General features: G+C 37.6%; 2 protein-coding genes across 3 annotated transcripts; both read left to right on the forward strand.

Moving 5' to 3' along the window:
• The first annotated feature begins 8,693 nt into the window (after positions 1-8,693).
• Positions 8,694-9,680, forward strand: LOC122768088 (endoplasmic reticulum transmembrane helix translocase-like). Its single transcript, XM_044023787.1, has 3 exons — positions 8,694-8,756; positions 8,847-8,990; positions 9,109-9,680. Exons 1-3 carry the CDS (start codon positions 8,712-8,714, stop codon positions 9,217-9,219), a joined length of 300 nt encoding a protein of 99 aa, XP_043879722.1. The 5' UTR covers positions 8,694-8,711; the 3' UTR covers positions 9,220-9,680.
• A 1,302-nt stretch (positions 9,681-10,982) lies between these two features.
• LOC122768074 lies at positions 10,983-16,099 on the forward strand. Of its 2 annotated transcripts, none has more exons than XM_044023769.1 (11): positions 10,983-11,057; positions 11,247-11,283; positions 11,859-12,141; positions 12,247-12,320; positions 13,752-13,824; positions 13,938-14,022; positions 14,122-14,178; positions 14,307-14,396; positions 14,480-14,627; positions 15,360-15,447; positions 15,527-16,099. In XM_044023769.1, exons 1-11 carry the CDS (start codon positions 11,023-11,025, stop codon positions 15,607-15,609), a joined length of 1,053 nt encoding a protein of 350 aa, XP_043879704.1. In that variant the 5' UTR covers positions 10,983-11,022; the 3' UTR covers positions 15,610-16,099. The 2 variants fall into 2 exon arrangements, with proteins under 2 accessions (XP_043879704.1, XP_043879706.1); XM_044023771.1 differs by having other exon boundaries at positions 10,984-11,057; positions 14,307-14,378.
• Positions 16,100-27,408: the final 11,309 nt, after the last annotated feature.

Consider the following 27,408-nt stretch of genomic DNA (forward strand, 5'->3'; position numbering starts at 1 on the left):
CCCCTGGTTGGGTTAAACAGGTTTTTGGTGACTTTTTTGAATTGCTATCATCTTTAATATATCAAATTCCACAGAGTAATTTACTTTAATTACCTCTAGTTGTGTATTTCGTGTGTGGTATTATAATTTCCCCCTTTTCCATGTACAAAAATTATAGATTTGTTGTTTTGGCAATGCTATAATGACCATGCAGTACAATTATTTATCAAATACTTTGTTGGAGCACATCCAGAAAATGGGAATCATGTATGCAGTTTTAAGATAGCACATTTTTCAGAGAAAAAACAACAACTTCTACACTTGGAAAATAGCACAAAACTAATGAGGAAACCTAATTAATGTCACTGATGAAATGAAAAATTCAACTTTCAGTCACATCATTTCCATCCAAATGTCAATGATCTCAGAATTAGACTTTAGCACCATACTGTAAGCGTGAATGACCTGAAAGTGGAATGCAGACTTATATATATATATACATAGTGTAGATATAGTTTTATATACATTCCCTTGTAAGGCTTTCATTTGCACAATATGGGAGGTCAGCACACACAGCTGCCATCATTTGTCTTCTTGTTAGCTTGGATTTTGTTGTGTGCTGCAGTCGCTGCAGAACTGTACCTGAATACATGTATGCTGTTGCCTCTTTGTCTCCCGTCCTCCACCTTTCACGGGCTGACTGGGGTCAGCCTTTTAACGCGAAGCTGCTGTTCGACAAGTGAATAACTTCGTCTGTTGTCTATCTGTTTGTTTAACTTCCACTCAACCAGGCATGGCAGCAAAAAATATGACCTCAAACTGCAACAGTGAATTAAGCAAATCTGCTTTGAAGCTTTGACATTTGAGCCAGATGGAGAGAAAACGTGCAAAACACGCAGTCAATTCGTAGCACGGAGAGAAAAACACCTTCACACAGGTACCAAGTATGTACATTTGTTATTATTATGACACATGTGTCATATTAATGCAATCATATTCAGTGAAAAACTAGAGCTCAGTCTAAACATCTAAAAATCAAGTCATAATTAATAAAGCGGCAAAAATCACTAATAATGTCTTTCATCAAATGGAAAATTATGGACGTTCAACAGTATTAAAGACTTGATTCCTCCAGTAAAATCTTATTGAATTAAACGTGATTGGAGCGAACACTGCCATGGAAGCCTCTGGAAGACACAAATATCCAGGTGTCTGTTTTTAATCAGAGGAACACGGCGAGATGAGTCACCTCCCCCTCACATCTGCCCCCTCCGTGCCTCGGTGAGATATTTCCAAAAACAACAACTAGAAGGCGCTGATGTAACTGACAGGAGACTGTAGCGCTCTGGTCGACTCCGTTTTTTCAGAGGGGTGGTGGTGGTGGTGGTTGGGGGGGCTTTTAGCCCCACAGGAAGTTGGAAAGAAAACAATGTGGTAGTAAGTGAGGATTGAAGTGTGGATATAGAAGTGCTAAAATACTCCTCGCGGGTCCAGAGTGATTAATATTTCACCGGTGGAACAAATTCTCATATTGGAAAAGATTTACTCTGAGGGATAGAGTCCATTTAGAGAAAATCCTTTGCTCCAAATTAAATAGAAACATATTTCTCATAACGTGAGGTGATTTCAGACATGGGGTCAACGTTTCACACTTTTCTGAACCCTGCGGTTTACATAAGTGCAACACTTTTCTGTTCCTTGTCCACCACTGTTGTTCTACGCCAGTGCAAACTGTTCGACCGAATTATTCCCCAACATCAAACCACTTTGATTTCAAGCAAGTGATTTTAGTTGGAGCCTTTGGCAAAGGTTAAAGGTCAAATAATATCTCAGATCTTATTCCCATTAAGAGTTTATAAAGTGGAGACTAGAACAGAATCTTAAGTTTAGTTAATGATCCCACTTATTTCATGTGTTTACTTTCATTGAACAGGGAGCCTGTTTGGTTTGCACTGCAGTCCTTATTTAGAAGTTTGAAAGATCTTTCTCTGATTGAGTACCAACCAATTTTTTTCAAACATCTTTTCCTTCTTAAGTTGATCTGAAGACAACAACAAAAAAGAAAAGAAAGAACCAGCACAAAATACCTCAAGTTAAGACTTTAAAGATAAATAAACATGTTTTACATTCATAACATTGTGAGGTGAGTTCAATACTGGAGAAGCATATCAGCTCCACATGACGGCTCTCTGTATTTACAGTTGTTGCACGGCTCGGCACGGTTCTACTCTACCCAGTTGTTTTGCTTTTCCATAAGTGATAATACGTGGTACTTTTTTAGTACCTGCTCTGGTGAGGTTCCAAGCGTTGACAGGCTGTCGGCCACTGATTTGGTCAGAGAGTGTTGTCACTGGAAGAGTCATGAGCCCGACGTCCGACACCGGAATCAAACCGAACGATGCCCAACTGCAGATCAGTTAAAAAATAATATTTTGAATGAACTGATTCCAATGATTCAGTACACAGGAGACTCTTTGTTTGTGTCGCGTATACAACGACGTCTGACACCCGTCCATGTTGAGGAGGTGCTATGTTAATGGAAAATGAATCAAACCGCGTCGAGCCGTGCCGTGCTACAGCTGTATGTAGTGGAAAAAGTAGTAAAATAGCAACTGGACGGTTGGAATATGATTTAAAACACAAAGAAAAAGTTTGAGAAGTTAAGACGTTCAGCAGTTTGACTTGATTCTGACTCCTGCGCTGCGCCTGTATACATGCAGGCGCTCCCTCTTTGTTATTATTGCATGACAGAGAACTTTTTCAGATGAAGAACACAGCATATAAATAATGTTATATACTGTACTGTAGTTCTTGTTCATGATGACCAAAGAAATCACCAAACGTTACACACTGCAGCTGTAAATAAATCATATTTCCATCTCACTGTGAATCTACTGTCTTACTTCAGTGAATGGTTTATTTGCTCTTCCAGCACTGTTCAGGTGTGAGATGAAGAATCCAGCACCTTAAAAAGAGTTAAAGTGACGCTTCCTCTGGTCGGTTCAGGGACACACACTCATCTGAGAGGCCAGCTTTCGTTCTACACTCAAACCGTTTGACACGTTCTGAGACGCTGGGATAATCTCACTGCATGGGAACTCACTGAACTCAGTTTATGTGACATGATGGAATTCCTGTCCTCCAGGAATAAGTGTTGTGTAAATGGTCCGGGGCATCACAGATTGACGTTAGATATGGATAAAGTCACATGAATCTCACAATTTGCCTGGAGCGTTGATTCTATTTTGTCACAATGCTGCGAGCTCCTCCATGGGTATCATCTGCTTTTATTTAAAATGAAACATACATAGATGTAAGATCACTTTCCCATATTTGAGATGCAATGTGATACAGTTATATACTATAGTGTGTGTGTGTGTGTGTGGGGGGGGAGTGTTTGTTTGCTTAGCCTTTGCTCTTCCTGTGGACAATATAGGCAGCCACAGTGGACACTGGCATCAGGCTGCGTGGATCACATGTGTATGTAATACGTCTGTTTAGACACGCAGACCTATGGTCACTCATGGAAAATAACTTTACGAGACCATTTCTTCTATTTGCAGGGTGTTTGAATCTTGTTAAAACAAATTTATGTGTGTTTTCTTGATAAAGGAAACTGTAAGAGTCGTGTTGGGTGGCAACGCCGTCTCAAGGTCAGAGTGAAGTACAACCACTTGTGAAAAAAGTGCCATTCCCTTTAGTATATACACCCAACGATGACGGTGATCCCATGTCTTTTTACTGCCACAGCAACTGTAGGTGGGAAGAGTACTGAAATATTCTACTCAAGTAAAAGTTCCACTGTTTTGATAAAAAATGTACCTAAATACAAGTAAAAGTACTGGTCTAAAAAAACGTACACAAGTTAAAGTAAAAAAGTAGCTTGTTTAAAAGTTACTTAGTTACTTTTTTTAACAAGGTTGGGGTTCTTTCTTGTGTCATGCAAAAAGGACAAGGGAACACAAATCTCATGTGAATTGTTTTTTTTTTTAATTAAAGGCAAACCTTTACAATTTAGTGCTGACAAAATAAAATATGTAAACACATCATCACACATCACATCGTCAGTCAAAATGGGTCAAAGGTCACAGATGCTTTAACTTTCTCACCTTAATTAACACCAATTCACCTGTCCTCATCATTTACTCAGTAACGGATGTGATTTGAAACGTAGTGAAGTACAGTACTTCCCAAAAAACATACTTTTAAAAATGACTTTAAAAAGTGCAAGTAGACAAAAAACCTACTCAGCTACAGTAACACAAGTAAATGTAATTCATTACTTTCCACCTCTGATCTGTATGTCATTATAACATTAACCATAACATTATTAAATAGCTCAAACTAGTTTTCTTTTACATATATTACTGACCTACATATACAGTATATACAGTATTACTTCCTCTTTTTTCCTTCAGATAATCCATCCATCTTTCTTCTTATCCTCCACATGAGGGTCGCCGGTGCTGATCCAAGTCGACATAGGAACGATGGGCGTGGTCACTCTCTGGACAAGTCGCCAGTCCATCACAGGGACACATAAAGACAAACAACCATCAATTCTCCCTTACATACCTAATTTAGAGTGTCCAAATGATCTAATCCCCAAATCTGCATGTTTGCAGGACTATGGGAGGAAACCGGAGAGCCCACGCAAACATGGGGAGAACATGCAAACTCCATGCAGAAAGACCCTTCACACATGCTGCAAAGGCAAGAGTGCTAACCATGTCAGATTTTATTCGACTGCTAAAAATAAAATGTGGCATAAGAAGACTGACGTCCACTGGACGAGACGTTAGAAATAATCCAAAGAATTTGATTTCAGTTGTGGTAATCCTATAAAAGAGTTGATCCCATTCAGCCTGTAAATATTTAGAATCTGTTACAACAAAACGAAGGCAAAAAAAATGCTACACAGCTTTCCTTTATTCCACTGCTCCTCAAAAATGTAAACGTCTTCAGTAGAAACAGGGGTTGCGGGTGCAAACAGTGTCCAAAGTCTGTCCAGAAAATATTGTGAAGAGAATTAAACTCAACTTATGTAACAGCTGCAGCTGCTGTGATTTAGTTTGGAGCTGATTTGGTAACACGGTAATGAACTAACTATGTTTTTGTTTTATATACATTATAGGAATCTTATTTTTATTCAAGGGTGCAGAGGTGGAAAGTAATGAATTACATTGACACTCGTGTTACTGTAATTGAGTAGGTTTTTTGTGTACTTTTTAAAGTCATTTTTAAAATGTGTCATTTTACTTTTATGTATGTTTTTTTGGAAGTACTGTACTTTGCTACATTTTAAATCACAAATATTACTGATGAAAAAAATGTTGGTCTGAGTTAAAAAAAAAATTAAATTAAAATTCATGCATCGGAAACTTTAGCAGTGAATGATGTGGACAGGTGAATGATGAGGACAGGTGAATGGTGAGGACAGGTGAATGGTGAGGACAGGTGAATGGGAGGACGGGTGAATGGTGAGGACAGGACAGGTGTGATGAGGACAGGTGAAGATGACAACAAGTGAGATGAGGACAGGTGAATGATGAGGACAGGTGAAAGATGACGACAAGTGAGAGAGATGACGACAGGTGAATGATGAGGACAGGTTAAAGATGAGGACAGATGAAAGATGAGGACAGGTGAATGGTGAGGACAGGTGAAGATGACAACAGGTGAATGATGAGGACAGGTGATGATGATGAGGACAGGTGAATGTTGAGGACAGGTTAAAGATGAGGACAGGTGAAAGATGAGGACAGGTGAACACAAGAACCCCAACCTTCATAAAAAAGTAACTAAGTAACTTTTACTCATTTTAAACAAGCTACTTATTTACTTTAATTGAGTACATTTTATATCAAATATATAGAAAACAATATTTTCCCTCCATTTTCCCCAAATCAAGTAAATATTGATGCACTTTGTACAACCTTATGTAAGAATCCTAATTGTATGTTCTCTTGAAATTTGAACAGAAGGCACTTTGGCGCACTGTGTGGCTCTGTTTGTTGTCCAAATTAGTTTGTTTACATCTATGAAGGCACATGTATTAGCTTGTTTACTGATATAAATGAGCAGTCTGCAGGGACACGCTGGGAGACACAGAGTATGAGCAGTAACAAAACAAACATGCCGTGACTTTTCTCATGGCGCAGGGTTGTTGCATGTTACCAGAGGGCGGTTGTGAATTAAAGAAGACCTTTGCTTAGATCTGTGACCTGTGATGCTGATTAGGGCAAGGTGTCTGTTGGAGTTTGGACAACTAGGAAACACAAAGAGAAACGATTAGTTCACTGAGGTTAAATCTCTCTCCGGTGCCTTATATGGACACGTTTTCTGAGGTCCGTTCTTCTGTCTGCAGATCATTTTCACTACTTTGCGCAGTCTGTGCCACGTAGTGCGGTGTTGTCGACACTTGACGTCATGAGCTGTATGATTGATTCTCAGCCTCTTACGAAAGGGTGGACGAAATCAGCTGATGTAGCATCTGTGTAGCTCCATCAATCAATATCAGCTCCGTAAATGAACACCGATGCAGTTTTGACGTTCTGATATTCTTATTATAACAAAAAGAAAACCCTGTTTAAATGAAAATGTCCTGCTATAATTGTTCATATCTGTGACATCAACTCAAGTTCACATGTGTTTTTTTTTTAAAAAACCACACTGCTGTAAATGAAAGATAAGAAAAATGACAGATATTAATGATCCTGTTGCTTTCTGTGTGGACGTAATGTATGCGGCATGTTTTTGTTTGACTTTTTTTTGTGTGGCCTCAATAAATTTTATCCTATGCAAAATATTTTCCTTACACATTTATCCACATCCCATTAGCGGCATAGAAAAACATCCCATCGGCCACAGAGCTAATTCTAGATGTGCTGACATGTGAGAAGACGCAGGCTCAGTTATAATTAGTCAGTTATGTATTGTTGCTTTGATTGTGGCTGTACTTTACAACATTTCCTTCTCCTTATGCCACGTTGTCCTTATCAGTGTATTGAGCGAAAGAAAAACACATGCGTGGTGAAGCAGTGAATTAGCCTCAGCTACAACCGAGTATTTACATTTCATGAATGAACTTGTGACAGATCCAGCAACAGTGTGTGTGTGTGTGTGTGTGTGTGAATGACAGGTAAGAACACGTCCATGTTTGTTTACATATCTCTTTGAACGCACTTTGTAGCAGTGCGGAGATTTTAATAACTCAAGATGTGAGCGATCGCGTTGAAGAGCACTTCAAGTAAAATTTAGATTTTCCCCTATAAATACATGAAGTGTAATTTCCTCTGTGCACAGCGGTGTGATGATATCATAGTTAAGTCAGTAAACACAACAACAGTCTGTGATTAAAGACTCATTTCCTCTGGTCTGGCACGGTGTTGTGATAAGTAACAGACAGAAAATTAGCCAGACAGATGTTGATCAGAGTAGCGTTTGTGTTCAGAAAAGTTTAGTTTAGTTGTTTAGTTGTTTAATATACATAATACTAGCATGTATGTGAAAAGCTAATTTGCGTCTGTGGTCCCTGGGCAGCGAGTTAAAGACAGCAACAACAACATTACAGAAAAAAAACATCATACAAAACTCATAATAAAATAATAATAAGTAAAACTGAGTAACACTTTCTTTGTTTTTTTTTGTGCGAAATGTTGATAGGTTCAGGTGATTTTAGTAACTTTATCTGCTACAATATGTTATATCCTATAAGACCAATGGAGATGGGAGTAGGTCACAGGCAAAGTCTTAACCTTCAAATCTCAAGCAATGCATGCATTTTAAATATTATATAATATTAATATTAAGGCAAGTTTCAGTGTGAGATTCAAATAGCAACTAAGTGACTTCCTGTCTTACCTTCCTTTGTGGGATTTGAAGTCTTGGACACAAAAGCAGACGGCCCATGTTTTCCATGATTCAAAAACAAATTGTGACGATATTTGAGAATGAAATGTTAATATTGCATAAGTCGAGTCATTTTTACTTAAGTCTTAAGTCGACTCAAGCCTTTTAAAAATACATCCTAGACTAATTAGTTCCCTATGAAGCACCCAGAGCTCTAAGCTCATCAGGAACAGGTTTACTGTGTATTTCCCAGATGCAGAACCACACAAAGTGGAAGCAGCATTCAGTTATTATGCTCCTCACCTGTTCCTGGACACCTGAGGCTCACACTGTCAACTCATTTAAATCACATTATCATTCACTGCAGCCTTTTCTTAAATTCTTAACTAATCATCTTAGCTATCAGTTTATTCTTAATTCATTTCTTAATTCATTTATTATTATTATTATTACAATAATTATTATTATTAATTTGAATGTTTTGCTTTTATTCTGTGATTTCCTCAATGTATTTCTATGCCCTTGTAAAGCACTTAGAGTTGCCCTGTGTATGAATAGTGCTACACAAATAAACTCGCCGTGCCTTTTACCTTTTACCCCTCCCTTCTTCGGACTGTTCTTTCACTTCAATTCACTTCTCGCACTACCAAATATGACTATTTGCACTGTACATCTTTTACACTCATTTTATTTATAAACTACCTCAGTACTGTTATTTAAATTTAAATTTAAATGTTCTTATTCTATTCTCTTTTAATCCTTTTATAGTGACACAATTATTCATTTTTAATTTTATATTTAAGTTTAAATTTGGGCTGACCGGGTTGTGGAGGGACTGCAATTTCATTCCCACCTCACTAATCAACAGCACTGTGTATATAATGTCCATGGCCATGCAGATGGCTACCTTTGCCATTAACTACAAGGTGCTCATTTGTAATTCTATTATACAATTAGTTATCCCTGCATTCATTTTACTGAAATAGATTTACAACATATGTTGTTGTGTCTGGCAGGGTCACCCGTTCATGGAGTCTCTCACTGAAAATCGACCACTACTGTGGAGTATAGCTCTGTCAGGTTTAGCAATTGTGGGCCTTCTGTCTGGTTCCTCACCAGAATTCAATGAACAGTTTGCCCTTGTTGATATTCCAACGGAGGTAAGCATATGTTGTTTTAACTGTACTGTTTTGTCATTTACACTTGATAATAATCAGTCAAATGTAGTAAAAATGAAATGGCCATTGAAGTAATCACCCTTCTTGTACTCCTTTGCAGTTCAAAATGATCATTGCCCAGGTCCTGGTTGTAGACTTTGTTGCGGCTCTTCTGGTGGACCGTGTCCTGCAGTTCCTGTTGGGCAAAGGAGCTCTCAGGCTGCCTTCTTGAACTCAGTGCCAATAGCTACTGCTGCCCTTACCAACCGAACTGTAAAGGGAGAGAAGACTTTGGATGAAGAGGACAATTAAAGCTGTTGTGACACAAACATAACACTTGAGACGGTCATGGCAAGCGGTACTGTGCTCTGTGTATCCCTTCCTTTATTCCACTCCACCCTTCTGTTACCATCTGAGTTCCTGTGTTTAGATTCTGTTTTCTTCAGAACTCCTCAGTTCTTCTATATTTCTCTCTTTCTCTTCATCTGTCCTTTCCCCGCTGCTACAAAAGGCCATGAAGACAGCAGTATTGAGTGGAGTGCGAGACTGTGTGCCAGCCAGAGTGAAACACAGGCACACTAATGGGCATTCTCTGAGAGAATTGCAGAAGTGTTTTTGATTTTTTTTTGACCCTTTATTTTGTAAAAAGTGAAAAACATCTCTAACAGACTTATAAAGACTTACAGATACAAATGATGATGTCTGTCAAGTGTTTTTCAAATACAAATATTGGTGTGTCTACACAAGGAAAGGATGCTCATTTCCAGTCGAGCAGGTCATGAACTATTTTCGACCCAAAAAAGGTAAGTAATGACGAGTATCTGATGAGAGATAAGAAAAACATCCCTCTATTGAAACCTTTTATGATATGGGACATGTTGCATTGGCCAAGCCAAAATGTAGGTTAAGTCTTTATTTAATTACCAACAGGTTTTAACTAACAAATGCTAAACTCAGTTATAAACAGCTTTGTTATTTTATCTCTGACATAAACTTACACAAAGCTTTGTTTGATAAGGTAAGCTTAAACTAATGGCCATTCCATATATAAATGCACTCCCTTGTGTTTCAGTACTATATGAAGCATTTAAGAGCTATGGAGCAGATGAAGGTCACTGAAATACAAAATATGATAAATCTCTCAGATTTTTTCCACTGTGCTCTGAATGCTGAATTTGTGGAACTTGGCCTTACCAAAGAGCAAAAGTAATATTTGTGATATTGATATGAAGTCAAGAAGATGCCAAACTTGCTTGTTTAAATGTATGATTTCATCGTTAACTAATTTTCCAGGTAATTTGTCAGAAAACAAAATTACGATAGCTCTCAGTGGTACCTTCACTTTTTCATTTCCATTAAACTTTTTAACTGCATAATGAGTTTTTATGTATTGACAACTCAAGTAAATGACCAAATCCATGAAATAAATGCACTTAAGTCTATTAATGTAACATCAGTTGGGGAAATACATGAGGGAGAGATAAATCAACTTCCAGTGCACTTGGGCTGGATATCAGAAAATCCAACCAAAGTGTACAAACAGAACTTAAAACAAGTCAGTCAAGACGCTGTCTTAATTTGTATTTTATTGCCACCTGAGGCCCCTTTGCCACATAAACTTCTGTCAAAAATATGCATTTGATCTCCTTGAGAATTTGTTAAAAATCATAACCAAAATAAACTCAAGGGCATGATATAATATATTATGTTTTAGTTTATTTCGAACAAGACCAAAAAGCAGACATACAAATCAAATAATTCACATTATCTTCTTCTCATGTTACAGGTGCACATAGTATTGTCCTATGCTCTGTGTTTAAAATATATAACTCTTAGGTTTATACATGATCTATTTTCTTTGTGAAGAATTTTACCATCAACAGTGCGATCAATATTCAAAAGCAAACTACTGCTCTGCAAGTACAATTTGTCCCATTATGATCATGATCACACTACAATTCCCATGATTCTTAGCTCAACGGAGGGGTTTGGCTTGTTGGGCGCGCGCTGCGAAGTAAACTATTTGAAAGGAAAAATGGCGGAAAAACATTCGGAAGCTGGACAAGACGGGTTTGTATCTTCTTTCATTCTGAAATGTGCCATGTATCGAGATAAGTAAAACATTTTTGTTAAATTGGTTTGTCTGTTTGAGTTATGGCCTGAGCAAATTGCTGTTGTGATGCATGCCATAAACGGCGAAACGTTTTCTCTTATATTCTGTACGTATGACGTTCGTTTGTACATTCACATTTCTTGCAGTTTCGGGTCTATCGTCGTTGCAGGAAATCCGAATGATGTAAGAATTTTGTCATTTAATCTAAACTTACTTGCTACCGAATGACATCAGACACATACAATGCGTAATAAATGTATTAGACTACCACCCAAGGTAGGGTTTATGCCACAGCTGCCCTAAATTAACAACATAGGTATTTATCAAAATTGTTTTTTTATGTTTTTGTAATGGCTTACACACTCGTAATATAAGCTCTTGAAATTACATTTTTAATGCTAAAATATAATTATTGTTGTTGTCCATGCATTTTCAAATGCTGTTTTACATAAAAGACAGAAAACATAGTGAAGCACATTATTATTTCTTGATTGTTAAGTTAAATTATAGTTATTTAGTTGCATTCCTGAACTGAGAAAAATATTTTACAAAATGTTGTACAAATAGGTGAATTCAGATCAAATAAATAGTAACAATTTTAAGTTTTAAACAAGTTTTTGAAAGATTCCTTAAAATATTTGTTTTCTCATTTTTATGACAGGTGGTCTAATACATTTGTTAAGCACTGTACATTATCCACAAGCTAATCCTGCCCCAGATGTTTATTGGTACTTGTGTTATTCTGTCTCTGACTTTAGGTGAACTCGGTTACACAGACATCGAAAAGATGCTCCACAAGCCCCAACACGAGCCTCAGCATAGCACCTCCACACAAATCTCCTCGTATGGAGCCCCTATCACCAGGCAAAGACACCGCAGATGCAGAGGAAGCACACCCAGACACAGAGAAACAACAAATGCAGATAGAAAACACAGAGGAGCTTTCAAGTGTGCCTGACAGTCCGAGTACACGGAGGAAATCCTGGAGGAGAGCCACCATAACCCGACGCTCTTTGCCTGCACTGCCCAACCCTTATCAGGGTAAGATCTATGTCTGTGCTGCCCTTTACGGTCGCTCAAAATTGTCATGGGGTGTTTATGTTCTTGCAATATTAATATGAATGTATGATTTATGGTTTACTGTAGTTTTGTGCAGTGGCATAAGTACATCCTTGTCACAGCAAGAGAGGCTTGAGAAATTGATGGAGGCTTCTATGATGGTGAGTGGAGAAAATAATTGCAAATTGTCATCACAAACTTCACCAAAAATTAAGAATGAATTTATTAATAGTCATAGTTTTCTTTATCTTGAATTGCATTTACCAAACACATACATTGTGTCCAATATGACAGTTAATGTAAGCATCAAAAACAAAATGAACAGAGATAAACAATAAAGCTTAGATCTTTAACATTGGTAGTGGGGATGCACAATGTTGGACTTGTTGCTCATATCTGTTGTGGGATATATCAGGAGTGCCTGGGTTGATTACTGATTTTCCCTGTGATCAACTGCAGAGGTCGTTCAGTCTCTGTAGTGAAATTACATACATTTGCAGCAGATGAAGATGTTCATTATTGTGCAAAGAAATAAACAAAAAAAGTTGAGAAGAACGCACTTATAAAAATCAGCCTATTTAGCCTACTGTTTCGGACATTACTCATAGTGGGGGATCTTGGCATGATTGTCTATAACTGATAATACATTTTAAAGCCAATGTTGGGCGATGCCAATAAGACTGTTAATTATTATATTTATTTCTTCTATTCAGCACTTTGGTCAGTGATTTTTAAATGTGCTTTATAAATAAAAATTACCTAGTGAGCATCCCTAATTAGATGTGCATGCCAAAGCACATCTAGAATGATCAAAACTCAATTTAAGTGCAGCATTATACAAAAACCAGACACAGTTGGTGTTAAAGCTGGAACTTTGTGGCTGACTTAAACTTGTCATTATGATGTTTAAGTACAGTGTAATGGCAACACAGAAACACCATCCATGTTTATATTCATCCTTTTTCATGGCAAATATTTTGATGGGTCACAGTAGGAAAGGTACAGGTGAAAATATTTAAATTAATGCTGGCTGAATTCCACTGAGCTGACTCAGTTTTGAGTTGCATGTGCACTCATTCTCCTCATTTATTTGAAGTGAACAGAGCTATCATTAATGTAATTAGTTAGACCTGTGCTCTGCTTTTGAAATTGTCAAAATGTTAAACATTTGCATTGCATTACATTACATTACATGTCATTTAGCAGATGCTTTTATCCAAAGCGACTTACAATGGAATTGACTACATTACCTTTAGTCTTTCACTATCAGATGATCTGTGACAGCAAATCAGTTTATGATAAAAAGGGAAACCCTCAATATGTATTTAGAGCACTGCATAAAATAGCATTTACTTAATAGCATTCATCTGATACTGTGTCTTTACAACAATGACCAAACGGGAACATATATGGACACCGACGTGTGTATGTTGCACAGACTCTGACTTTTTTGTTATTCTGGAGTATCTATCTGCTGTATACAAGCTTTTAATGAATGTGTGGGTTGTGAGGAGCATGTTTGGATCATATTTGTATGGTTAAGTTTTAAACACACATTTCAGAAAGTCTAATCACAGCTGCTTTGTCTCCAGCTGGCAGTTGAAAGAACTCAAAATGTGCTCCAGTCTGTGCCCAACACCTTGCTGGACTGTTTTCAAAATCAAGGTTAGTGCTTGCACAGTGTATTTTCTACTTCACATGTTCCAACAACATTTTATGAGGAATGTCATGTTTAAGATTTTCTTTTATGTGTGTGTGTCCTGTTTTCTATGGTACAGTTGAGCACATAAAGAAAGATTGGGGTTATATGACCAAATGCATGCACAGTGAAGCTCAGGTGCATCCATTCACTACTGCAGCCAGGTATTCTAGCTTTTTTACATATTCACCAATTTGCATCAACTATATTAAAAATAATTTGAATTAGTTTTGTCTACATTTAAGCCTGTTATTTTCTGTCAGTTCTTGTGATCCCACAGTGCGAAGAGCCATGGAAAAAGTCCAGAAAACCATCAACAGGCATGGTGTTTTTAATATACTAACCACAATATGTTCATACAAAATAAATATCCACATTTATGTGAAACTTGTGCTTTAACCTATCACACAAAGTTCTGTTTTTTATGATGACATGTGTTATGTTTTAGGCTTCAGGCTGAAAGTGAATCTTGGGGGGCACTGTTGAACAAACACCGCGATAAGGCAGCGGAATTAAAAAGGTGGACATATGTTGTAAAGTGAGGAAAACTGTGGCAATGAGGTTTTCAGTGTGTGTGTATTGGTTTTGCAATTTTTATTTTTTTTTCATAATTTGTTTCAGGAAAGTGGAGCAAGGCCAGGAGGGAGGTGTATCGTTAGATGCTACATGTGTGTCCCAGTCATCACAGTATCTTGTCATCCAGAGCAAACCTGATTACCATGGTCTTCTCTCTAGACAACAGCCCAAACTTCATACAATAGCAATGATTGTACGTAATGATTGTATTAAATTTGATGTTGACCTAAAAAACACAAATCTATCAATACTATGAATAATATGGCTATAGTCTGTAAGGTTTTGAATATTATGTTCTATACCATCTTGTAAACTACTAAAATAAGTGCTCTTTGGCTGTCAGAGCATTTAAGCAAATGCTAGTTTATGAGCAGTTTAAATGCTGAAGAAGTCGGAAGATATTAACCTACCTCAGCTACATAGGTTAATAATTACACAAATTAAATGTGGGATAATACAACTACATTATGCGATGTGTATACTCTTTATATATCCTTAGCTGTATTTTCACTGCTGCAATGTATTTAGTGCTCCAAAAGCCCTGAAAGTACTTGCAGTATGTTGTATATAAGTAGAAATATCTTCTCACAAGAATCCTTTAAAACCAGTAGTTTAAATGTGAGTAAATTTTTGTTTTATCATTAGTGAAGCAGGTAAATATAAGAACTGCTTCACTAATGTATTCACTAAAATATAAGAACATTTGCAGTATGTTGTACACAATACACATTTGACATTGTGTATTTACATGCTACCTTTAGTTATCAATTTGTATTACTAGCTATAAAAGTTTAACCTTTCATGTTGCTTTAGGAAATGCCATTAAAAATCTAGAGTCTTAAATACACCAACTACTTAAACAGGACATCAGACAGTTAACATTTGTTTTGGAATGTAAATTTCCATTTTTCTTCTAAATCATAAGATGGACACTCAGTGTAAGATGGTGAGAGAACTTCTGTCTATCAAGGAGCAGTCCCAGTTATTGGTGAAGGAGACCAGTAGCCGATTGGGTAATGATTTTATTCTTCTCTGTGAAATTTTGTTTGTACTTTCATCAATTTAACATATAATTTGGTTGTTTTCTACCAGCGATGGAGGCAGGATTCCAGGATCTCTTATCTGACCCCATCAGGAACCTAATGGCGGCACCTTTGCCCTCTGCAATCATATAATTACTGTGGCAGGAGGCAAGTCAGTCTAGCGGACTGGCTTGCAATGAATTGCACATTATATAAGTATATACTTATATACATATGTAGTTTTGCTGTTATGTGGAAGAGTAAATTAATTTTTTGCCCAGTTTTATTATTTTCTTTTCTTTTTTATATTTCATAAAAATGCATGTGTAAAAAGTAAATTCACGTTTCCTCTTTAAAATAGTCTGCAGCAAGACTCGCAATATAATTACTGCAAGTAATCCATATGCTTGACCAGCAGGTGGCAGTGGTTACTTTTATAAGTCTATGACAGGTTTGGTTTATGACTTTGTTGTTGTTTTTTACTTACCTGACATAGACACATTTGCACCTGTAAAACCTGATAAATGATTAGGAATTGGGCAGTTGCCAAATATATTTGTAGGCCAACATTCTGCAAAGTAAAAATATTGGTCTCTCTTTGAATCATAAAATAAAGACTGAAATAAATTCCTTACCTCTTTGATCTGACCTATTAAGAGTGATCATTTGTTTTGAATTATTCAGATATTAAAAAAACAATACTGTTTTGCTTTGGTTTTTTTTACACATTCATTAATTCATGCATTTGAGGTGACATTTAAGCAGTTTGATTATTGCTATCACAGGTATGTTAAGTGTTGATCTCTTGGTGCTGTGTTCATAAAGGTTGAGTTAAACCAATTTTCCCATTTTTCTATTGGAATTGACTTGCACAACAGAACAGCATCAACTATACAAAAATCATGCTACTGAGTGGTAGAGTTAAAATTCTGCTCTGTAGTTTGCCTGCAGTCCTCTGGTTTAAAATGCTGTCACCAGAGTCCAATCCACAGTCACTTTTACTCTCTTTTTGGTGCTGCATCTATTTCACTTCATCTGTGTCCCCTGACCATTCCAGAGGAGGCCCCTCCCCCACAGTGACTCACCCCCATCTCTTGCTTAGCTCGGTCAGTGATGCAGAACGAAGCTTTGACATTGTACCAGTCAGTCAAAGCTTTGTTCACCATCACTGTTATCTCTTGGACCTAGTCACTCATTAATGCTCAGACATATTTTTTTTCATTCTCTGATGATTACAGAAGGAAGGAAAGCATCTTCTCTGTTGCCAACAGAGTAAATAGGTCCCTGCATTTATGATCTCCAACATGGAGTAATGGTGTTTTTTTTCTCTCCTTGTGATTATATACAAGGTAGTGACTTGGAGAAGAGGATGGAGAAGTGAGGAAAAGACAGGCAGGGTTGTGACCATGAGAGTTGTGAGTAAAGGAGGATGGTGCACAGCAGGAGAGATCGATTCTTATTTAGATGAAAATGAGGCTTGATGCTTGTGGGGTGAGAGGAGGGCAGCTTTCGCATCCAAATGAATAGAGGTTTCACAGAAATGATCCTTAAATGAATCACAAACAATAAAACTAAGAAGTTCACAAAGCCACTGACACTCTTTTAAGGAAGGTCTATCTTGACAATGATAGACATTGACTCAAGGTTTGGGGGTAATCCCGGTAGCTGCTCACTTAAATCTGTATGATTGAGTGTTGTTTCAAGCAGCCTCAGTGCCCCCAAGTGTTTAATTTGAATGCAAAGCATATTTAGATAAAGGTACATTTGGATGCAGACAAATACAAGGTTTTCAACTCCAATTACATAAGTGAGTACTTTTTTTTTTTTTAATCCTAATATTTGTACGACAGGAGTGTTAGTTGTGGGGAAACTTAGGTAAAAACCACAGCTTGGAACAACAACCAAAATCCCTGAATTGTGACTTGTTCTATAATGCACATTCAATGAACAATTACTGTTTACATTTACTGTGTTCTCTATTCGCGATGTCTCTAACTTTAGATTGATTAGCCACAGATTGTACGAGATGGATGTGTGGAGAGTCAGCATAAACCATTGCCAGTTTGGTCCTACTCCCTCATGCACACCCATCATCTCTTCTTGGTACAGCTAGACTGGCTGCAGCTCTCCTCCACATCCATTCAGCCAGCCATTCGTCTTGGAAAGCTGTCTCTCTGATCTGAGTGATAAACTACAGCAGAATTGCCCAGTTTGCAAAAAACAAGGACACTTGTTTTCAATCTGTGCTGTCAACATTTTCATACTGAAAACTGATGGGATGTTTCATTCATCAGGGTCGTAAGACAGAATGATGTTCTTAGGTCGGGCTGTTCTGCTTTGAAATTACACATTCCTCTTGATATTGCCACACTGCCCACATAGATGGGCATCAATGTGTTTATTTAATACTTAACCAGAAGAGATAGGGCTTGAATTGTATTTGACATTGTTTTCAAATAGTTGTTTTGTTTTAAGCTCAATCAAGCCTCTTCTAGGTGTGCATACTTTAGAAAAACAAAACAACCCTGGTATGTAGCTTAATCTAATTACTTTAGGATAACCTTGTCACCTGTAGATGTGAGGCAGCTACAGGGTCTGCAAAAAAAACAAAACACTAGAGGTCAACCAGAGTGGGATTTTCTATGGCCTATACCCATCTTGACAGATTTGTGTCATAGCATATATCTCTTTTTTGTCAATATGTTTGGTTGGTGTTATTTTTATGATGACAAATTACCCCCAAAATTGCATAATTTATATATTAGTAATTATTGAACAACACTTCTGTCTCTCCAATCTGCATTTTGCGTCTCACTGCGTGGCACTTGCATGTTTGTATGTTTTAAATAAAATAATTGTATCACCAAACTATTATATAGGCTTCAAAATGTAAAAAATATTCAAGTTTCTGGGAACACAAATGTGAAAACTTTCATTAACAATAGGACAATAATTTGGATTTTTCAAAATGCATTAAAATCAGAACAAAACATTTGTATAATTCATTTTACACTGTTCAAGAATTACAGCATTACATATGTGAAGACTTTGCATACTCATCAAATTGAACGAGTAAACGTGCATCCAGTTATGAAGAGAATGAATGCCAATTTGTTTCAAATGAATGCAGTGTTTTAAAAAAACAAAACAAAATGAAAGATCTAAAACACGTTTTACCTCAAGAATTGCAATGTCAAAGAAAAGGCAGGTTTATCTAATTATAATAGGACAAGCAACGGTGACGTAAGGGGTTTTCCATAAGGAAAGATTGAGGAGATTCTTGTCACCTGGAGAAGTGAGCAGTTACATTGTCTCCAAAGCTGTGTGTAAAAATACCAAACACCAGCAAATATGGAGATTGTGTGTCGGGCTTGGTAGCTGTGCCTTTTGTGGCGCGGATCAGCCAACCCGTAGGCTCGCGCTCTGTGTGTGCTGGTGATGAGTTTTAATATTACAACTTTTTCCTATAAAATTACGCCTTTATTCTCGTAATATTGCGACTTTATTCTTATAATATTACAAATGTATTTTCATAATATTACAACTTTTTCATGACTTTATTCTCAAAAGATTAAGTATTTTTCTAATACCACTTTTCAGACAACAACAACAAAACAAACAAAAAAGAAAATCCATTCCTTTTTTGATTCCAAATATTGTCTCTTGACTTATAATTCATAACACAAGGGTTTAATAGAGTCAGGTAAGTGTAAACATTGGTTTCAGACATTACAATTTCTAACAGCACAAGTGATCTGTCTATTTGCTGAAAGTGAAAGGCACTGAAACCTGTGTTAATGAAACTCTTGTGTGGTTTGATTAAAAATGCCATGTCTTAATTCATTTTGTAACAGAAGCCGTAAATGACACGTCATTACAGAGGCTTCAACTCGTGAATCAGTTTCTGAAAAATTCATTCCACTGTTTTATTATTTTATCTTTCATATTATAACCATTTTTGAAGAACCGTCGACTACCATGCAATCGAGAATCACGCTTGAAGAGCGATCCTTTACGCAAAGAAAGTAAGATGGAAACAGATAATGAGCAGGGACTGTCCTTCAGTACTCGCCCGCGGCAGAGAAACCGAAGTCGGCAAAGTCCCTGACATGAGGGAGAGTGTTGATTAATTCATCAAAGTGTGCTGTTTCCAAATTACATTTCGTTGCTGTTCTGCAAGCGTGGGTCACTTCTATGACAGGTGATAATTCACACACAATGGTTGTGGGCAGACAAGCTGCCTTCAGTGTTTAGGGACTTAAGGTAGTGAATTTGGATAATTCAGTCTGTCAGGTTGGGGGTTGTGGCTCAGGCTGCAGGGACGCGGATCAATGGACGGAGACATGTGTGTTTAAACATGAGTCTATTGGCTGTGGAGTTGCAGGGACTGATGACGGCGCCTGTGAAATGCAGACTGATGATCGTTGAATTGACTAGAACCATGAGACACATGATGACAATTCATTCATTGCCGTCTTTGTGAGGATGAGTCAAGAGCTCTGCAGTGGGCTGTAATAGAAAAGGAAATTATGAACGGTGGATGATCAACGTTCAACCACTCGACCCGCATCCTACATAACATACCAAATAACTCACATGCATGCATAACAAGATCCCCACTTGTTACAAGGACCGAGGTCAAATCAAAACTCCCCCATGCAAAAGATGTCCTTAGTTTTTTTAAACTTCTTCTTCCTCTTCTTGCTATTCAAACCAACAGAACAGTTGCATAGTACTTATGATTCTGACTTGACCTTCTGACAAACTCTAGACTTCTTCTTTTATTTATTTGAAACTTATTCATCTGGAAAAGGTGAAAGTTCTCCGAGGCGGCAGCTGAGCATGAATTATATTTACTCTTTTCCTCTGCTGATCCTTAAATCACAACAGCAAGAGAAATGGTTTCAAGCTAAACAATTTAATAAACATTATATACTGTATATATATATATATATATATGTGTTTGTATCTGGTCAAAATACTTAAAAAACAGTTCTGACTGTTACCCTGGGCTTAAATTGTTATGTATAACATTTTTAAAAAAGGGATTTTGCCTCAAAATCGTAGAAGTGACTCCACACTGACAGTCGGCATCATTATAAACCGGTGCTTTGACCAAAAATAATCTCTAATTCTCTGGCTTTATGTAAGCAGAATTGTTTTTTTTCCCCCCATTTCACCCTTTAACATCGAAGCCTCAAAATGTCCATCTGGTCCCTTTATTTTAACCATAAAAGGGCCAGAAAATGTCCTGTGAGTAAGTGCTTTTGCCCATTTTTCCAGAATAACTTTCAATATCTGGCAGATATTTACAATTTACTGCATGTTAAAATAGTTTATTAACAATTTTAATGTTTTTATTGAGAAAAAAACACTGTAGATGTACATGAACACTTTTTTACGTCTTAAATTTGAACAGAATAAAGTGAGTCTTTGTGTCAATGAGCAAAAACAGGCCAATAACTGGGAAGTTAGTACTGGCTTTTTTCCAACGCTCTCCACTCTGGCGACAAAGACGCTGATTTACCGGCTTCCTGCAACAGCGTGAGTGAGATTACCGGAATAAGCACACGTTGGCTTTGACCTGCATCTTCTCAGTTTTCAGAAACCATTGCAATTTTTCCAATAGCACAAACCGTCGCATAATTATGGTAATGCAAACGCCTGCGATACGCTCGGTGTTAAAGGGTTTTTAATGGCAGAGGTCAGTGTCTGTATGTTTGGGTTTATAGCTGTGGAGGTGGACTTGGCACTGTTCTCTGTAGCTTCTTGCAAGATAGCTTTTTTATAAACATCTGCAATTATTTACTTTTATACCTTCTTTTGCTGATTACTTCACATGCTGTAATCATTTCAACTCGAGTTTAAAATTGGTACTGCAATCCAAATCAAACATTTTGGGAAAGAACTGTTTCCCCAATCCCTGATTCCTGAGAGACTCCAAATTGCCGAATAGTTTGAGGAAATAATCCTGTATGAATGCAAATCTACAGATCTACTGTGTGTGGAATTAAATTTATGCTACAAACAAAACATGTGCCTCTGAAATGAATCTACAGCGTCTTTAATTAATACATTAACTCCAAATGCAAGTTTTCATATGGATAATAATTTACTTTATTATTTATGTTCTAACCGCACATTGTCCTATTAAAACAAATAAATGAATAGATTTAAAATAAGGTCTCACAAAGATCTCTTTTACTCCTTTCATCTTAAATGCTGTCCTTCACATTATAGTTTTTAAAGTGTTTTGATTTAGAAAAGGAAGAAAATGTGTCTGGTCGTTTTAACCCCTTCACTGAAGCATTGCCAAAGTTATGTTTCCATGATCTGTGTCATTGACTTTAGATGAAAACTAGAATTATAAAAATGATAATTTATTGTTTACGACACCTTCTTCTCTGTTTCTTCTCTCAGTACGCTTTGTGTCGTTTCCATCTGGATGTGGCCAATTGTCCAATTTGCCTAATCCCCAAATCTGCATGTTTTTGGACTGTGGGAGGAAACCGGAGAACACACGGGGAGAACATACAAACACAAAGGTCCTTGTTCAGACCAAATTCGCAAACCCGGGTGCTAACCACTACACCAGCCTTGTGGCCCTGTAATCCCTGTTGGTCATTTTAATTTAATTTGCTACTGAGCATGAGGCATTTGCTGAAGCAAGCTATATCTCGCACATGCCTGCATATAATAATGTCCAGTCCACTGGGGAAATTTATCCACCGTAATATGCTTGCATTGCCAGGAGCTAAGATTATCTCATGTAATATAGTTATTCCTAAGTGGTATAAAGTTGTGTAAGTAAGTAATAACGCATGACGCACAAGTCGTGACTAAAATAAGATATTAAACATGACCAAATATGTCAAATGCTCATCTTGTTGTTATTTATGCTACAAAGAAAAAGTACGTGATTCTGATCACTTTTATATAATACTAAATATAAAAATTAGGACAATTTTCAGTGTTTTCTCTGCGACATTTTGTAATCCAGCCTGAAAAAAGAAAATAAATCAGTAGAAAGTCATTCATTCGAACAGGTTTGCTCAAATGTTTAAGTTGATGACATAGCATAAATCCATTAAGACATAATTAAAATTTCATACCATGTTAATTATACAGTCACTGGCTTTGCTTCCTTCACTTCACAGCAGTCTGTAATATTACAGGAACATCGCTGACTGGCCCATAGTTAGAGAGGTTTTTCTCCACTTTAAAAAATTGGGATGACCATGGCCACGTTCCAAACAGAGTAACCTTCTTGGCATTCACTGAGTTCATGTATTTTAATATTTAAGAGCAAAATGTTCAGAAGGTCTGACTTCTAATGAGTGTTCAACACAAAGATCTGTTTTCATTTTGCACCTGGAACTGAATATTGACTCAGAAGTGACGGGAAGTTGTGTTTATAGTTTAGTTTAGTTTAGTTATTTCGTTTCATTCACAAATAATAATAATCATTAAAAAACACTCTCATATAAACACAAAATTGTCCAAGTCTTGAATGAAAAGCAGGAGCAGAAAGAAGAACAACCTTATTCACTCTCTTTAAGTAATCAATTTACATAGTATATAAAGCAAAATTATAATGATATGCACAAAATAAAACAACTATATAACAATAAAACTAAAAAAAAAAGCCACTCACTTTTCTGTTGTTAAGACAAACAAGCAAATTACAAAACATCCATTTGTTAATGTGCAAGTTATTCAAATTTAACACGTTTCATTGTAATGAAATTACAAGGTTATTTGTGTCATTTAATTCTAGATAATCTGTACATTGATGTCTATATAGACGTCACACATAATAAGCTCACTTAGAACCTCGCCAGAGCACGTAATAAAAAGGTACCTGGTACCAGTACGAGGCTTGTTCCGTGCCGTGCCATGCCGAGGCGAGGCGAGGCGAGGCGGTGGAAACACGCCATAAGACTTAACAACCTAGATTGTAGTTGTCATGTGTCTGACGGAAAAGTAATTTCAGTGAAACATTCTGTGTGTAATCTGCTATTTGACCTCGGACAGTAAACGCTCCTTTCATCATTAACCTTCTTCCTGGCTTTCACATAGCTGCATAATAGAGTACGGTGATCTTTGACTTTGGCTTTGGGGGACCTTATGCACTCCATATATACTGTAGTTCACCTGTCTCTACAGTTTTAATAGAGAAAAAAAAGAATCATTTAAAACACAGAGCGATAAGGCCCAACAGAATCTCTACTTCACAATCTGGGAGTCGGAGAAATTACTTTCCGGCATATTATCTTTTTTGTGAAGGGGAAAAGTTCTCTCTGGACGACACTGCACGTGAAACTTGATGACAATACCTCAAGCTGTGTGAACTGTAATAAAAAAAGAGATTAATTTGTCATCGTTTTATATTAGCGATGCAAATGAGGGGGAGTCGCCCTCCTGCAGCTGCTGAAGGGTTTAAGGCCACATGGTTGACAATGCTCCCGCCCCTGCAGCCATAACGGCATCCTCAGATCTGCCTCAAAGTGACTCATCAGCCCGTGGGCCCCTCCAACGCCGCTCCTCATCCTATAAAGCAGCGAGTCTGCCTGTGCCAAAGTCTCTTCTGGGGGATGGAGATTTATCCCGAGCTCCAGAGCATGACTGCTCTTTTACTCCAAGGATGTTTTCTTCAAGGTACGGGGAAAGGGAAGGTCATCGCTTTCGCCTGCTGTAGGCGCACAAAACACCCTTGTGCTCACACCGCGCACCACTTTAAGTGATCCCATGGGCCATTCTTCAGTTTACACCGTACACATAGTGTAGTTAGGTGAAATAAGTGCCGGCTAAAAATAGCATGAGGGGTTTGAATCAGATATTTGTCCTCGTGTTGATGTTATTTGTGTATATATATATATATATATGTCCATGGTCGATGAGAGTCATAAACAGCTTACAAAATTCTTTTGAATATGTTTTCATCGACTGTTTTATCGCCATTATCTTTCTCCTTTGTTCAAAAACACGAGAGCAATTGGCTCATCGTCGTTCTTTGTAGAACCAGACAAACAGCTATTAAGTGTTCTGTCTGTAACTAGAATGAATCATTACACCAGAAAGAAAAACACTACACACAATGCCCGTGAGAGTTGCTTGCCATCAATACGTAATATTATTTCATACCTTATCTCACGTTTGTTTTATTGACACGATAAAAGGCGGAGTGAATATCTCCTGTGTAGTTTTACAGGCTGGATATTTTTACACTGCCCCACACACAGAGCAAAGTCAGCAATGTACTCATATTCAATCTTTATGCTAAGCTTTGTGGAAGAGACGTAAGACATGAGAATAATACAATACTTCTTTTGTTAGACTGCGTGTGAGTAAGTACAAAAAAAAAATGTAGCTGTAACAGGTCACAATAATTCTTACTTTTTTCTGGCTCTCTGACATTATTTTGATCTCACCGACTCTCGTGTCCGGCCCTCTGTGCAGTCGGCTCGTTCCCCCTCACCTTGTGTTCCACCTGGCGTTTCACACTTCTGCTCAACTGCAGCTCATTAGCTCCACTGTGTGCACACACACACACACAAATATATATATATATCATATATTATATGAAGTCACATTTACACATTTACTTCTGCCAGACTATCTTGTGTGAATTCCAAACTGTTTTATAATGTCTGGATTCCTTCCAGAGGTGGAAAGTGATGAATTACATTTACCACTAAGTTTTTTTTTGTGTACTTGATGAGGACAGGTGAATGATGAGGACAGGTGAATGGTTATGAGGACAGGTGAATAATGATGAGGACAGATGAATGGTGATGAGAACAGGTGAATGATGATGAGGACAGGTGAATGGTGATGAGGACAGGTGAATGGTGATGAGGACAGGTGAATAATGATGAGGACGGGTGAATGGTGGTGAGGACAGGTGAATAATGATGAGAACAGTTGAATGATGAGGACAGACAGGTGAACAATGAGGACAGGTGAATGAATGATAAGGACAGACAGGTAAATGATGAGGACAGGTGAATGATGAGGGACAGACAGGTGAACAATGAGGACAGACAGGTGAATGATGAGGACAGGTGAATGAATGATAAGGACAGACAGGTGAATGATGAGGACAGGTGAATGATGAGACAGGTGAATGATGAGGACAGGTGAATGATGAGGACAGACAGGTGAACAATGAGGACAGACGGTGAATGATGAGGACAGAATGAATGATCAGGACAGACAGGTGAATGATGAGGGACAGGTGAATGATGAGGACAGACAGGTGAACAATGAGGACAGACAGGTGAATGATGAGGACAGGTGAATGAATGATAAGGACAGACAGGTGAATGATGAGGACAGGTGAATGATGATGACAGGGTGAGACAATGAGGACAGACAGGTGAATGATGAGGACAGGTGAATGAATGATAAGGACAGACAGGTGAATGATGAGGACAGGTGAATGAATGATAAGGACAGACAGGTGAATGATGAGGACAGGTGAATGATGATGCAATTCGAGTGAGATTTGTGTCCCCTTGTTAATTATGCACGACACAAGAAAGAACCCCAACTTTGTACTTTAAATATATTTTAAACAAGCTACTTTTTTTTTTTTTTTACTTTAACTTAGTAAAAAACGTACTTACTTTTACTAGTACTTAAGTAAGTTTGTGATCAAAATAGTGGTACTCGAATAGAATATATCAATACTCTGCTGAATGCTTACCTGATGATGATGATTGGACTTATCCTCTGGTGTGCTAACTGACAGTTATGAGCCTGGGTCATATGTTTTTGGCATTATTATTTGCAGTTCTCTCCTCCTTTGAGCGTGGTGTCTCTGTGACTGTGAATCAGTCTCTCAGGTGGATGTCACCAATCAGGTGGCACACTGTGAGTGTCTCATTTGAAGAAGATTGGCTCACCGTGGGTGGATGAAGGGACGGGGGCCTGGATTAAACCTGCACTCTGGGCTCCCTCCTCACCTCTTTCCAAATGATAGTAGTAGTTAGTTATAGGTAAGTTTTGTGAGTTAAGGTAAACTAAGGAAGCTGTTTCCGTGTAAAGGCCCTGGTATACACAATACGCACAACATGCAGGCCCAGATTTTGGAACCACATGCAAAGAGTTGGAAATTGCATATCTGTATTAAGCCCCGCCCAACAAGCAGAAAAATCTGCTCGAACCAGATGTGTACGAGGGAGCTGTAACATTGTTCCCCTTCTTCTTTGGTAGGAATGCATCCTATTCCCTGCGTCCAGACCTGTACTGCCACCCAATGGTTAAGTCAGAAACTACAGGACCCTTACGCGTGAGTATACCAGGGTCCGCGATATGTGACGCACACTTCTGAAGTATTTCAGGGCCTCAAGGTATTAAAGTTAAAACTTTGAAACACAAGTAGTTTTTGCTCTATAGTGCTTGTTTCTTTGTTCGTTAGTCAAATGTAAACCTAAGTATCGAAAACAACCTTCCAGTTGCATGTATGCGGCGCTGCGACAACGTCACACCACCACGAGTCTCTATTCCAGACAATGATCATAAATGATGCGATGAGATGACAAATGATCTGGAACTGATGTAGACTTACTAAGATTTACCAAAGCAAAGTAACAAAAAGAAAAAGAAATAACAGATACAGAAACAAATAAAGCCATCGCTTTAGGCTGAGTTCTAAATAAAGGAGGCGTCGTTGATGCCGCTAAATAGTTTTCATTGTGACTCTGTGCACAGTCAGGCGAGAAACAAGAATTTAAAGAGATAACTTGAATCTGCTGAAGGAAAATATCAGCTTTACAAGCTTCACAACAAGATATTGTAATTGAGTTTATGGGTTTTTCCAAAAGCCCTCCTACTCATGGCAAAGGTGAGATTTTTATCTTGAATTATTCAATGCCGTGTGAAAGCTTTAAGTTAAATTCAAAAAAAACAAACGTATGCAATTTCTATCTGCTTAGGAAAGCACATTTA

The sequence above is a fragment of the Solea senegalensis genome, linkage group LG4, assembly GCF_019176455.1.
Source record: "Solea senegalensis isolate Sse05_10M linkage group LG4, IFAPA_SoseM_1, whole genome shotgun sequence".
In the NCBI taxonomy this organism is placed as follows: Eukaryota; Metazoa; Chordata; class Actinopteri; order Pleuronectiformes; family Soleidae; genus Solea; species Solea senegalensis.